The sequence below is a fragment of the Haliotis cracherodii genome, unplaced genomic scaffold (assembly GCF_022045235.1).
Source record: "Haliotis cracherodii isolate W230 unplaced genomic scaffold, xgHalCrac1.p SCAF_4, whole genome shotgun sequence".
Classification (NCBI taxonomy): Eukaryota; Metazoa; Mollusca; class Gastropoda; order Lepetellida; family Haliotidae; genus Haliotis; species Haliotis cracherodii.
The window spans coordinates 13,132,584-13,146,174 of NW_027266297.1; the positions used below are offsets into that span (position 1 = coordinate 13,132,584).

Below are 13,591 nucleotides of genomic sequence, written 5' to 3' on the forward strand. Positions count from 1 at the left end.
TGTAAGAGAGTAATCAGCGGTACCTGTGTTGCAGACAATGTGAGCATGCACAGCAACGAGAGCCGCAACACCATCAGCCCCAGCTTCCAGCTGGAGATCAACCACCTCCTGGCAGAGTTCACCGACATAGACCGGGAGGAGGAGCTCAGTCAGGTAACTCACACAAGCAGGCTCAAGTAGGCTGATCAGGGGCACAGGCTTATGTGGAACACAGGATTATCAAGGACACTGGCTTGTCAGGGACAATGGCTCATCAAGTACACATACACATCTGTAATGGACTTATCCTTTTTCTTTTCTTACAAACATGCCATCTGGACTTATCTTGTTTTCTATTATTGCACATGTAGGTGATGTATGTGACAATGAGACACGTGACCAGTCTGAGGAAGGTCTACAACTACTACAGTTGCCTCGGTTACGAGGAGAGCCCTGATAACACATTCATCATGAACAAGATGCAGTTCTGGCGCTTCCTCAAAGACTGTCAGCTGGACCACGAGGATGCCACACTCATGGACATGGACAGAGTAATCGGCCTAGGTAGGCAGTATACCTGTATGAGCAGAACATGAGGCACTTGCTTACCAGCCTAGTGTTCCCTTTATCATAATAGTCCAGAAACACCATTATGTTTTATTTTCTGAAAGCAAAGATTTTGTTTCTGATGATTTTGTTTTAATTCAAGTCGTCAAAACTCTTTTGTATCTAAATTAAGTTAAATTCCTTGACAGTCATATTTCTGAATGTTAAATCTACAAACATCTGTAGAATTGAATTTTGGCACAGAAAGGGATGATCATGATAATGAAGTTTGTTGAGTGGATATGATTTGTTTCATTTGTGAGATTTTTGTGTGACTAGTTCAAGACAGCAACCATCTTGTTGTCAATTCTTTTATAATGATAAATGAATAAGTCAACATAATAACTTCACAGACTGCTTGTTTAATCATTAGCACAAAAAAACTGAAGACAGCAATACAATATCAGTGACATTGTTCAAGGCAATAACGAAACACAAGCCCCACCCTCTCTATAATCAGCCAATTAGGAAACAGTGGTATGCTAGTGGGCATGGCCTGTTTGGTTTTATGTTTATGGACACATGAATGCAACAAAAAAAACTTGCTTTGTTAGGAATACCATGGCATTCGATTGTCTAACAGTTACACGTCATGATGTGTTTTGGCCATGATTTTTATAAATGTGATATGTTACCTTTCAGGCTACAACAAACCCAACTACTCCCTCCACAATCCCTATGAACGCATCCTGCAGAGAGAGTTTATCAACTACCTGATCATCCTGGCGTTCCATCTCTTCCATGAACAGCATGAGTTAGTAGATCGATAGTAGAAAGAATGTCTTTTCAGCTAAATGGTGATTCTTGTCAGCCACCTTGATTTTAGTCAAGGAATTGTAATAAAACTAGGAAAAGTTGCCATGTGAACAAGAATGAACCATCGGCTCAGCTTGTATAAAGAGAAAGTTCGTTAATCTACAGCCTTGTTTTTAACATATTTTGACCAGACAAATTTATTTCATTGACTTGTTTTAGATTGTACAAAAATAAACCAAAACAAAAATTATGTAATCTGGGTTAAATAAAACTTTTTATTATTTTAGTTATTGTCATAACTTTTGTTTGAAGAGGCAATTAACATCAGATCAACCCTCAAACATATTTCTTTTATTTGCCTTCAACATTATGACTTATTGACCAAGAAATTCTGAACAAAAGACAAATACATTGGCTTGTTCTTTATGTGAAATACGAAGTATGTGCCTTTAAAATGGTAATAAAAAATAACTGCCTTAATCCTAATGATAACATGTGTTTTGTGTATATGTTACAGTGGTTCTTCTCCAGTGCTGGCCTGGTGTATGTCTAAACTCATTCAGGAAAAGGTTCTTCGTAATTCCTGCAATGTGAAAGGTGGGTTGTGTCATGTTGTACATATTTTGCCTTTTCTCTGTACCATTTTGGAATTGTTTTGGGGACTGTACATTTGTTAGCCATGAGAGACTTTAAGAATACAAGTCTCGGTGTATACATATCTCAGTGTTTGTCATTGTTTTATGAGCCTGCTCAATCACTTGTCCTTAGTTTCCTAACATAAGCCTCGAACAACTTGCTTGTGCCTATGTTCCCAACCGTCCTTAAATGTTAGTCCATACTTTCCTGATGGTGGCCCTCCTTTAGTGTTTGTCCTTACTTACTTGATGGTGGCCCTCCTCTAGTGTCTGTCCTTACTTTCCTGCTGGCGACCTTCCTCTAGTGTTTGTCGTTACTTTCCTGATGGCGACCTTCCTCTAGTGTTTGTCCTCACTTACTTGATGGTGACCTTCCTCTAGTGTTTGTCCTCACTTACTTGATGGTGGCCCTCCTCTAGTGTCTGTCCTTACTTACTTGATGGTGACCTTCCTCTAGTGTCTGTCCTTACTTACTTGATGGTGACCTTCCTCTAGTGTTTGTCCTTACTTTCCTGATGGTGGCCTTCCTCTAGTGTTTGTCCTCACTTACTTGATGGTGACCTTCCTCTAGTGTTTGTCCTTACTTTCCTGATGGTGACCTTCCTCTAGTGTTTGTCCTCACTACTTGATGGTGACCTTCCTCTAGTGTTTGTCCTCACTTACTTGATGGTGACCTTCCTCTAGTGTTTGTCCTTACTTTCCTAATGGCAACCTTCCTCTAGTGTTTGTCCTTACTTTCCTGATGGTGACCTTCCTGTAGTGTTTGTCCTCACTTACTTGATGGTGACCTTCCTGTAGTGTTTGTCCTCACTTACTTGATGGCGACCTTCCTCTAGTGTTTGTCCTCACTTACTTGATGGTGACCTTCCTCTTGTGTTTGTCCTTACTTTCCTGATGGCGACCTTCCTCTAGTGTTTGTCCTTACTTTCCTGATGGTGATCTTCCTCTAGTGTTTGTCCTTACTTTCCTGATGGTGATCTTCCTCTAGTGTTTGTCGTTACTTTCCTGATGGTGACCTCCCTCTAGTGTTTGTCCTTACTTTCCTGATGGTGACCTCCCTCTAGTGTTTGTCCTTACTTTCCTGATGGTGATCTTCCTCTAGTGTTTGTCCTTACTTTCCTGATGGTGATCTTCCTCTTGTGTTTGTCCTTACTTTCCTGATGGTGATCTTCCTTTAGTGTTTGTCCTTACTTTCCTGATGGTGACCTCCCTCTAGTGTTTGTCCTCACTTACTTGATGGTGACCTTCCTCTAGTGTTTGTCCTTACTTTCCTGATGGTGACCTTCCTCTAGTGTTTGTCCTTACTTTCCTGATGGTGACCTTCCTCTAGTGTTTGTCCTCACTTACTTGATGGTGACCTTCCTTTAGTGTTTGTCCTTACTTTCCTGATGGTGACCTCCCTCTAGTGTTTGTCCTTACTTTCCTGATGGTGACCTTCCTCTAGTGTTTGTCCTCACTTACTTGATGGTGACCTTCCTCTTGTGTTTGTCCTTACTTTCCTGATGGTGACCTTCCTCTAGTGTTTGTCGTTACTTTTCTGATGGTGGCCTTCCTCTTGTGTTTGTCGTTACTTTCCTGATGGTAACCTTCCTCTAGTGTTTGTCGTTACTTTCCTGATGGTGACCTTCCTCTTGTGTTTGTCCTTACTTTCCTGATGGTGACCTTCCTCTAGTGTTTGTCCTCACTTACTTGATGGCAACCTTCCTCTTGTGTTTGTCCTTACTTTCCTGATGGCGACCTTCCTCTAGTGTTTGTCCTCACTTACTTGATGGTGACCTCCCTCTAGTGTTTGTCCTCACTTACTTGATGGTGACCTTCCTCTAGTGTTTGTCCTTACCTTTCTAATGGTGACCTTCCTCTAGTGTTTGTCCTCACTTACTTGATGGTGACCTTCCTCTAGTGTTTGTCCTTACCTTTCTAATGGTGACCTTCCTCTAGTGTTTGTCCTTACTTTCCTGATGGTGATCTTCCTCTAGTGTTTGTCCTTACTTTCCTGATGGTGATCTTCCTCTAGTGTTTGTCGTTACTTTCCTGATGGTGACCTTCCTCTTGTGTTTGTCCTCACTTACTTGATGGTGACCTTCCTCTAGTGTTTGTCCTTACTTTCCTGATGGTGACCTTCCTCTAGTGATTGTCCTTACTTTACTGATGGCGACCTTCCTCTAGTGTTAGTCCTTACTTTCCCAATGGTGACCTACCTCTAGTGTTTGTCGTTACTTTCCTGATAGTGACGGGGTGGTCAGAAGGCCTAGTGGATAAAGTAATCGCTCCTCATGCTGAAGACCTGCAATCGATTCCCAACATGGGAACCATGACAGCAACCATCCTATTTTTCCCCATTGACCTTCCTCGTGTGCTTTCTTTTGTACTTCTGTTAGCCCAAGCTGTTTCATCATCAGACATGCACATGTTCTCTTCATAGAATGTTATTAAAGGGAAGCAACTCTAGTCATCTTAAAAGTTTATTTCCATACAGAATTCCTCTTTGATTCTGATTTTAAGTCAATTATATGTGAATGAAATTGACCAATGAACTTTAACACTATTTTACTTATATCACAGCATGTCATTTTAATGTGATAGGAAAGACCTACATGTTGTAGGTCGTAGATGTATACTATTTGGTGAAATCCATAATAATAATGCATAATGATAATGAATATAGGATTCAAAGCCACAATCTTCTTGTCCTGGCAACTGGAATGGAGCTTTTCCTCATGATCATGCAATTCACCTTCAGAAATATAAAATTACAAGTCTCTGAATCAAAACTGTCAATAATCATTTGCCTTGACGTACTTTGGATATCCTGGGATTTGATCCTTTGTACCCCATGCTTAATTAAATGTTTGACCAGCAGCGCAGAGACGTTTGTATCTCTACTACTGAGTAAGATGGTCATAGCTCTAAGATCCAGGTGTGAAACTGATTGGGTAAACCTGGATTGATTGTGTGTCATCTTACCCGATTTCATGGATTGGTGCTCATACTGTCAACCACTGGTTTGTCTAGTTCATCTTCGATTACTTCCAGGCCTAACCAATACAGGTGTTATGCTACTTTGCAGAATACTGATTAGGGGGAAAATGACACAGCAAGGTCACTATACGATATGTAGCGGCTACATGTAGTAGTGAACTAAACCATTTTACGATATTTGCCTGACAAAAAAACACTTGGGGTCATTAAACGGTTGGTAAATAATTTATTTTAGCCAGTGTATCATCTTGTATCGACACAGAAAAAAAGTATTGTGTATCATATTGTCACATGAATGCACCGGCGTATCATTTCACCCATACATAATATTGATAAAATTATAGTTTGCTGATGACTTTGTGGCTATTATATTCCTTCACCATGAGTGTGACACGATCTGTGACGTGTTCCAGGGAACATCTACTATGAGACCCGGAGATCTGTGAATGCCCTCGTACACATGGACCAAGCTTATGAGGTTTACCAGTCGGTCTGCAAACACAGGGTGGTGAGTCAAACAGTCTTTCCTCTGCTGTGAAGACACTGTTTGGTCCTGAACAGGGTTGAAACCAAAGTTTATTACTGCTCAAATGACATTATTTTCTAAGAACTGAAACATTTATGAAGCAAGGATGACAATGGTAACAAGTCAGAGAAAGTTATGTCATATTTTCAAAATGTTAACTGACATATATTCTAACTTACATTAAACAAAGAAATTTCTGTCTTATGAATTAATTTTTAACAGAGAAAGTGTATGATTTTGTTGAAAATCATCTTGTTTTTTCTTACCGTCTTTCAGGCCAAGCCTAAAGAGCCTGCTCTGAAGATGAGACAGTTCCTCTTCATGACACAGGTAAATATTTCTGGGGAATCATAGCTCATACTACTGTCTTAAAAGTTTTTTGTCTTACGTACAAATGTCAACAAAGCTTAGCAAAGCAAAGTCTGTCTGTCTGTCTGTCTGTATTTTCCTCCTTGACATTTGAGAAAATTAAGAAAAAACATTTGAAATGTCAACCCTAGAGAGAAACATTATTGAAGACAGCCTTTGTTCAAATGACGTAGTGTAATCTATTTGTGATGTCATGAACAATGGATGACGTCATTATCATATTTTTCTCAACAATGAAGCACTGTGACATCATATGGCTTCAACTGACCGATCAGCATTAAGAATCTCTAATGTACACATGTGCAAATATCAAAGTTATTACACACAATCTTTCTAGCCTTATAAGTACTGTACAATAATTACTTCATGGTGGCTTTATCAATTACTGCACTTTCTCTAGGACCTGAAGCTTATCAACTCCGACCTGACACCCCAGGCTATCCTGGAGGTCCTGGCCTCGGATGACCCTAAAGTTGCTGATGGAGAAGGCTGCTACAACCTGGAGCTGGAGGTGGGTACCCGGTAGTTTCAGAATCCTGTAAACATTCATACACATGCCTTTCATAGTATCTTTACTATAATAGATCAGATACATGGATCCTAAACATGTACAAACACTGAAATCTATCTAGCATTCAGAATTTGGAAACGTGCATAGCATGAGGTGTAAATTTTTAAATATTGTTAAATATTTTCCAGTCATGGTAGAATCTTAAGTAATATCATCCATTCTCATCCCCTCTTTGGTCATATTACCCAATCAAATTCATTCAGTAATACATGTAGTAATACCCAACCAACCCGTGCTGGTTGTAAGAGGACCTAATGGATCGGGTGGTCAGGCTCGGCAACTTGATTGATGGCATGTCCTTGTATCTCACAATATCGATGGCCCACAATATCCGATCACTGGATTGTCTGATCCAGACTGGATTATTTACAACCTGCTGTCACATTGCTGGAATATTGCTCAGCGATAGAAATTGTCACTTGTCCTATAGTCCTTTCCAAACTGCCCAATAGTTAAGGTTTCACAGGGATAGTTGAAATTTGCCATTTCTAAGTGTTGGTACTATATGTTATCATTATAAGGACTAGTGGACTAAAAATGGTAGTTTCTATTGCTGTTGCTTAGTGCGGCATTACACAACAAACAAACAAGCAGCATACAGGATACATTGGTATTTAAGATATAAGTATTAGCCTTCATCTGTGCATCCGCTTACATAGATTACATTTTTTGTCAATATCTTAACACCAATAGGGTTCCATTATGACTTGAAGCAGTTTCTTTTAATCATTCTTCATGAAAGATGCTTTGTTGTCACTACAGTATCATGCCTGGTAATGAGTTGGTTTCAAGAATGCTCATTTATTGCCAGGAAGATTGTCTGATGTCTGTAAACTTTATACCTCAACTGTTGTTCACCAGATGACATTCCTGGAGTTTTTCGAGGCATTGGTTGGTTGTGCCCAGGTGTATGTGACAGAGCAAGTGGTCAAGGATCCGTCTACCCCACGCCCCAGCACCGTCATGACACATGACCAGAGCATGTACTCCGTTCCTGCCTCACCTTCCAGACTCACCAGTCAGGTAGTGTACTCACCCTCTAGACTCACCAGATACGTAGTGTACTCACCCCCTAGACTCACCAGACAGATAGTGTATTCTCCCTTCAGACTCACCAGACAGGTAGTGTACTCACCCCCTAGACTCACCAGTCAGGTACTCACCCCCTAGACTAACCAGTCAGGTAGTGTACTCTCCCTTCAGACTCACCAGTCAGGTAGTGTACTCACCCTCTAGACTCACCAGTCAGGTAGTGTACTCACCCTCTAGACTCACCAGTCAGGTAGTGTACTCACCCTCTAGACTCACCAGACAGGTAGTGTACTCACCCTAGACTCACCAGACAGGTAGTGTACTCTCCCCCTAGACTCACCAGTCAGGTACTCACCCCCTAGACTCACCAGACAGGTAGTGTACTCTCCCCCTAGACTCACCAGTCAGGTACTCACCCCCTAGACTAACCAGTCAGGTAGTGTACTCTCCCCCTAGACTCACCAGTCAGGTAGTGTACTCACCCTCTAGACTCACCAGTCAGGTAGTGTACTCACCCTCTAGACTCACCAGTCAGGTAGTGTACTCACCCTCTAGACTCACCAGTCAGGTAGTGTACTCACCCTCTAGACTCACCAGTCAGGTAGTGTACTCTCCCCCTAGACTCACCAGACAGGTAGTGTACTCACCCTCTAGACTCACCAGACAGGTAGTGTACTCTCCCCCTAGACTCACCAGACAGGTAGTGTACTCACCCTCTAGACTCACCAGTCAGGTAGTGTACTCACCCCCTAGACTAACCAGTCAGGTAGTGTACTCTCCCTTCAGACTAACCAGTCAGGTAGTGTACTCACCCTCTAGACTCACCAGTCAGGTAGTGTACTCTCCCCCTAGACTCACCAGACAGGTAGTGTACTCTCCCCCTAGACTAACCAGTCAGGTACTCACCCCCTAGACTCACCAGACAGGTAGTGTACTCACCCTTCAGACTCACCAGTCAGGTAGTGTACTCACCCTTCAGACTCACCAGTCAGGTACTCACTCTCTAGACTCACCAGTCAGGTAGTGTACTCTCCCTTCAGACTAACCAGTCAGGTAGTGTACTCACCCTCTAGACTAACCAGTCAGGTAGTGTACTCTCCCCCTAGACTCACCAGTCAGGTAGTGTACTCTCCCTTCAGACTCACCAGTCAGGTAGTGTACTCACCCTCTAGACTCACCAGTCAGGTAGTGTACTCTCCCTTCAGACTCACCAGTCAGGTAGTGTACTCTCCCCCTAGACTCACCAGACAGGTAGTGTACTCTCCCCCTAGACTCACCAGTCAGGTAGTGTACTCACCCTCTAGACTCACCAGTCAGGTAGTGTACTCTCCCTTCAGACTCACCAGTCAGGTAGTGTACTCTCCCTTCAGACTTACCAGACAGGTAGTGTACTCTCCCTTCAGACTCACCAGTCAGGTAGTGTACTCACCCTCTAGACTCACCAGTCAGGTAGTGTACTCACCCTCTAGACTCACCAGTCAGGTAGTGTACTCTCCCTCTAGACTCACCAGTCAGGTAGTGTACTCTCCCTTCAGACTCACCAGACAGGTAGTGTACTCACCCTCTAGACTCACCAGACAGGTAGTGTACTCTCCCCCTAGACTCACCAGACAGGTAGTGTACTCTCCCCCTAGACTCACCAGTCAGGTAGTGTACTCACCCTCTAGACTAACCAGTCAGGTAGTGTACTCTCCCTCTAGACTCACCAGTCAGGTAGTGTACTCACCCTCTAGACTCACCAGTCAGGTAGTGTACTCACCCTCTAGACTCACCAGTCAGGTAGTGTACTCACCCTCTAGACTCACCAGACAGGTAGTGTACTCTCCCCCTAGACTCACCAGACAGGTAGTGTACTCTCCCCCTAGACTCACCAGACAGGTAGTGTACTCACCCTCTAGACTCACCAGTCAGGTAGTGTACTCACCCTCTAGACTCACCAGTCAGGTAGTGTACTCACCCTCTAGACTCACCAGACAGGTAGTGTACTCACCCTCTAGACTCACCAGTCAGGTAGTGTACTCACCCTCTAGACTCACCAGTCAGGTAGTGTACTCACCCTCTAGACTCACCAGTCAGATACTTTACTCACACGCCAGACTCACCTTTTACACTCAGTCAGCATCCGGTACTTGCTCACTATCTGTTATGATTGATGTGATGATTGATGTTATGATTGATGTGATGATTGATGTGATGATTGACGTTATGATTGACGTGATGATTGATGTTATGATTGTCTTTGTCCTCATTGTATCTTCTTCCTGCAGGCCGGTATGGATGATTCTGGTGACACAGTGGCTCAGGCTACCCCCCACCACACCCCTCATGGAGGATCCAACACCCCTGCCGCCTCCCCATCCCGGGCACAGTCCTCAGGGGCAGGGACAGCCAAGACAGGGGGAGAGGGATCTTCAAAAGTCATAGATGTAATTAGGGTTCAGTATACTCTCAATACAGCAGCAAGGCCTTTATGTTTCAGACAAATACATGTATATGTAGAACTCAAATACAATGTGATACTCTGAAAAAAACCATTTCAATTTTTTTTTTAAATTCGCGAGTGTTAATCTCAAAGGAGTACTGGTATATAATAAAGTCTGATTCAAACTATGTATGGTTTGTCGCACCATATGTTTTTATGAGAACCAGACTTAAACGTGATGAGCCTCGATATCCCTGTAAGATTGCTTCACTCACTTGTCCTCCACGTTCTGTCCTAGCCCCAGCAGTCCAGCAGTGTTAACCTGGGATTGACCTCGGACCGAGGTCATCAGGCCACCAGTCAGAGTCACCATGACAGCGCCAAAGGAGGTAGGCTAGAGTTACTGTTACCCCAGTTAGTACCAACTGTCCATTTGGCAGAATCTGAGAGTATTTGATGTAGTTTGGTTTGGTCGGATAGGATGTGTATATTATTCTTCGTCATAGGTTTGTACTTCCAATGTTTGGATGCTGTGCTTGATGCAGGAGTGGTGGGGTAAATATATTGCTGACAGTTGCTTTAAAGAACATTCACTCACTCGTTTTGCTCTCATCCACTGGTTGACCAGACTCAGGCATAAAAGAACATTCCCTCACCATGTTGGTTGCAACAATAAAATACTCAGTAGTATTTTATTCCGACTATATGGCCTAGACAGCCTATTGTTGATATTTAAAGATTTCTAACAAGCCGGTTGTTGTCCACGGACAGATGTGACCCCTCTCGCTGACCAACAGAAGAGTGCATCTTTCATCAGTAACCATACCAACGGCACAGAGGAGAACGCAGCCCTTGTCCAGAGTTCTGTTTCCATGGCAGCACACACAGAACCATCAGCAGAGCATCCTGAAGGTCAGCTTCAAGAACTGTATTGTGTAGCATCCTGATTGAGGTCTGCAGTCCCTAGGTCAGTGCGGAAGGTGTCACATCACATGACGCCAGACAGTGTGAAATGTACAATTATTGTTGACACGTGCATACACACAAGAGAATGTCTGAGCGATGCAGCCTGTCAAATGATGCAAAAATTATGCATGACATGCACTGACCTGGGTTGCTGTTACAAGTCGCGTTTTAACCTTCTTAACAGTGTCAGCTTACAGGAAAATACAGTGGCCTATGTAGACAACTCTCCCTTGTTACTAACAATTCTGAAATTACAGTGACTTATACAAGGTACTTAAACAAGGTACTTATACAAGGTGTAGCCCTGTGGGGATCCCGAGTTGGAATAGGTCCTCAGCAACCTATGCTGTCATAAGATGCCACAAAATTGATTGGGTGGTCACACTTGGTGACCTGGTTGACTCCGACGACATGGGTAGTTGCTCACAATAGCGATCACTGGACTATATGGAGGCAGATGACATATAGCTGTAATATTGCTGAGTGTGGTGTAAAACAGGTGAGGTGAGGTGAAATGGGGTTTAACGTCGCGTCCAAGATTATTGCTCTTATATACCGACGTGCATGTACGTGTGTGTGTTTGTGTGACTGCTTGTACTAGTCCGGACTGATGCCGATTGATAGTGCTAGCTCACTGAGATACCATGCTGCAGTTTAACATGAATACCCCACTCAGACACAGTATACTGACTCCGAGCCGACCAGTCCTTGTTTTAGCCCCTTAATAATGCCGAGCGCCAGACAGGGTAACAACAAGTACCATCTTTTAACGTCTTTTGGTATGACGTGGCCAGGGATCGAACACCGGAAACTCTACCACTAGTCCACGGAGTCGGTCAGTGTAAAATAGAACCACAGACACATAGACATAATTATGGTGGTCAAATTTTATTGATTCTATTTACAGACTTGGCTTTTTGTTTTCTTAATATATTCATTATCCAAGGAAATTTGAAGAGGGGAGAGGGCTCCAAATCAATATATATTTACATTATAATATTTTGGGTGAAAAATAAAGTACAGATGTTTTTGTACAAAGACCTGAAAATGAATCATTCAATGCCACCCCCCATCATGAGGCTGTTTAGCAGGTATGCGAGTATCTACATCTTCAATACTAAAAGCTGATATGTGGTGTAGTAGTGATGCAGTCGGTTTTAAGGCAAGTAATGAAACGAGGCTGTGGATAACTCATTAAAGTCATGTTAGCCCCATATAGTGTGAACCCTAATTGCCTGACATTGTAGAGTAGATGTAGCAATATTGCCATTTATTCTCTGCAACCTGAGCTCTCATTGATCAGATCACTTGCTGGTTTCTCTCATGCTGGAACCATGGCTTGATTCATTGGTTAAAAATAGCAGTCGATGTTTGTATGCGAGGTGATGGAGGAACGTAGCGAATGCAAACCTGTGAATATTGACAATGGACACCTTATCCTTGCTTATAATAACCATGTCTCCCCTGGTGTTGCAGGTGTGGGTGAGGACCATGCCGATGGTGCCGCTGAGGACCACGAGGTGGAGGTGGAGGTGGAACTAGATGAGGCAACAAGGCTTTTCAACTTCTGGACTCACCAGATACACATCTTCTTTGTTCGCAAGTTCTTCCCTGCAGCCGAAAAATTAGCCGACCTTAAGCGTCTGGTCGAGAAGCGTCAGTTGGATGAATCTAAAATGAGGCTGATGACAATTAATGCATCCCGGATCCAACAGTGTGACGCAGAGAAATCCCAGGCCTAGAGCCCAGGAACTGGAGTCAACAATAGAGGGACTTATCACGTTGAATATGTTTACCTTTAATCAATATGGCTCTCCAGCACAAATGCATTGTGGGATCGTTGATGAGATTTATCTGATCGATTTTTACCTGAATTGATTCTGAATAAAATAAATGAAGTATTGTTCCATGAAAACCTGTATACAAACGAAATGAAACCGTCCATTTGATATTTACTTTATGTTACGAAGAAACTGTGATATTTATGTTTATTTGTTTGTTGTATAAACATACTGGAATATTAATTTCTTGGATTACACATTTTGGACTCAATGTTATGATTTTGCAGTCGTTCTGCTGATGAGGAACTGATTTAGATTTTCCATGCAGATCAAGCACAGACTTGGTTTTGAGATTCAGGGGTCGTAAGCTTTGAGTAAGGTTCCAATTCTTGTCACAATGGTCGACGAAGTAGGACAGGGGTTACATTGTGTGACCTGGCTGATTGTGTGTCATCCTGCCCCTATGGTGTGGATCACTGACATGCAACAACTGGCTCTCACATAGGCTGAATTACTTATAGCTTCTGTGTTACGCTGCAAAATAACGTTCACTTACTCAAATGACTTTTGATGGTACTAAATATATTTTAATTTGTTACAGGCCTATATAAAAAATGTCAAAACAGAAAATATTGACAACTGACCTGCATACATAAAGAGTAAAATAAGTTGTTATCCAATGAATAAATCAGTTTGTGATGTCATGGTGTGTTCTTGATCTTGTTCTTGGGGACGGGGGTTGGCTTGAGATCAACATTTGTTTCAGAACGTGTACAAAATCTAACTGAAATCTTTAGAATGTTGTGCATTTTTTTTCCTCCGTGAGTTCCTTCCACTTCTCAGCATCCAGGGACCTGATTTGGTTGGTTTGTTGTTTAGTGCTGCACACAGTAATATTCCAGCTATATGACGGCCCTCTGTAAATAATCGAGTCTGGACCAGAAAATCCAATATTTTTTACTTATCCTG

The 13,591-nt window shown here is 42.6% G+C and overlaps 1 protein-coding gene across 1 annotated transcript in view; it reads left to right on the top strand.

Moving 5' to 3' along the window:
* Nucleotides 1–13,296, top strand: part of LOC139479048 (radial spoke head 10 homolog B-like) — a 24,802-nt gene extending 11,506 nt beyond the window's left edge. Inside the window, exons 10-21 of the mRNA XM_071261795.1 lie at nt 35–153; nt 351–543; nt 1,228–1,339; nt 1,859–1,938; nt 5,369–5,463; nt 5,758–5,811; nt 6,251–6,361; nt 7,283–7,444; nt 9,721–9,879; nt 10,174–10,264; nt 10,647–10,787; nt 12,318–13,296. Of these exons, the coding sequence (XP_071117896.1) occupies nt 35–153; nt 351–543; nt 1,228–1,339; nt 1,859–1,938; nt 5,369–5,463; nt 5,758–5,811; nt 6,251–6,361; nt 7,283–7,444; nt 9,721–9,879; nt 10,174–10,264; nt 10,647–10,787; nt 12,318–12,583 (1,583 nt within the window). The 3' untranslated portion in view covers nt 12,584–13,296. The remainder of the gene's footprint in view (nt 1–34; nt 154–350; nt 544–1,227; nt 1,340–1,858; nt 1,939–5,368; nt 5,464–5,757; nt 5,812–6,250; nt 6,362–7,282; nt 7,445–9,720; nt 9,880–10,173; nt 10,265–10,646; nt 10,788–12,317) is intronic.
* The last annotated feature ends 295 nt before the right edge of the window (nt 13,297–13,591 follow it).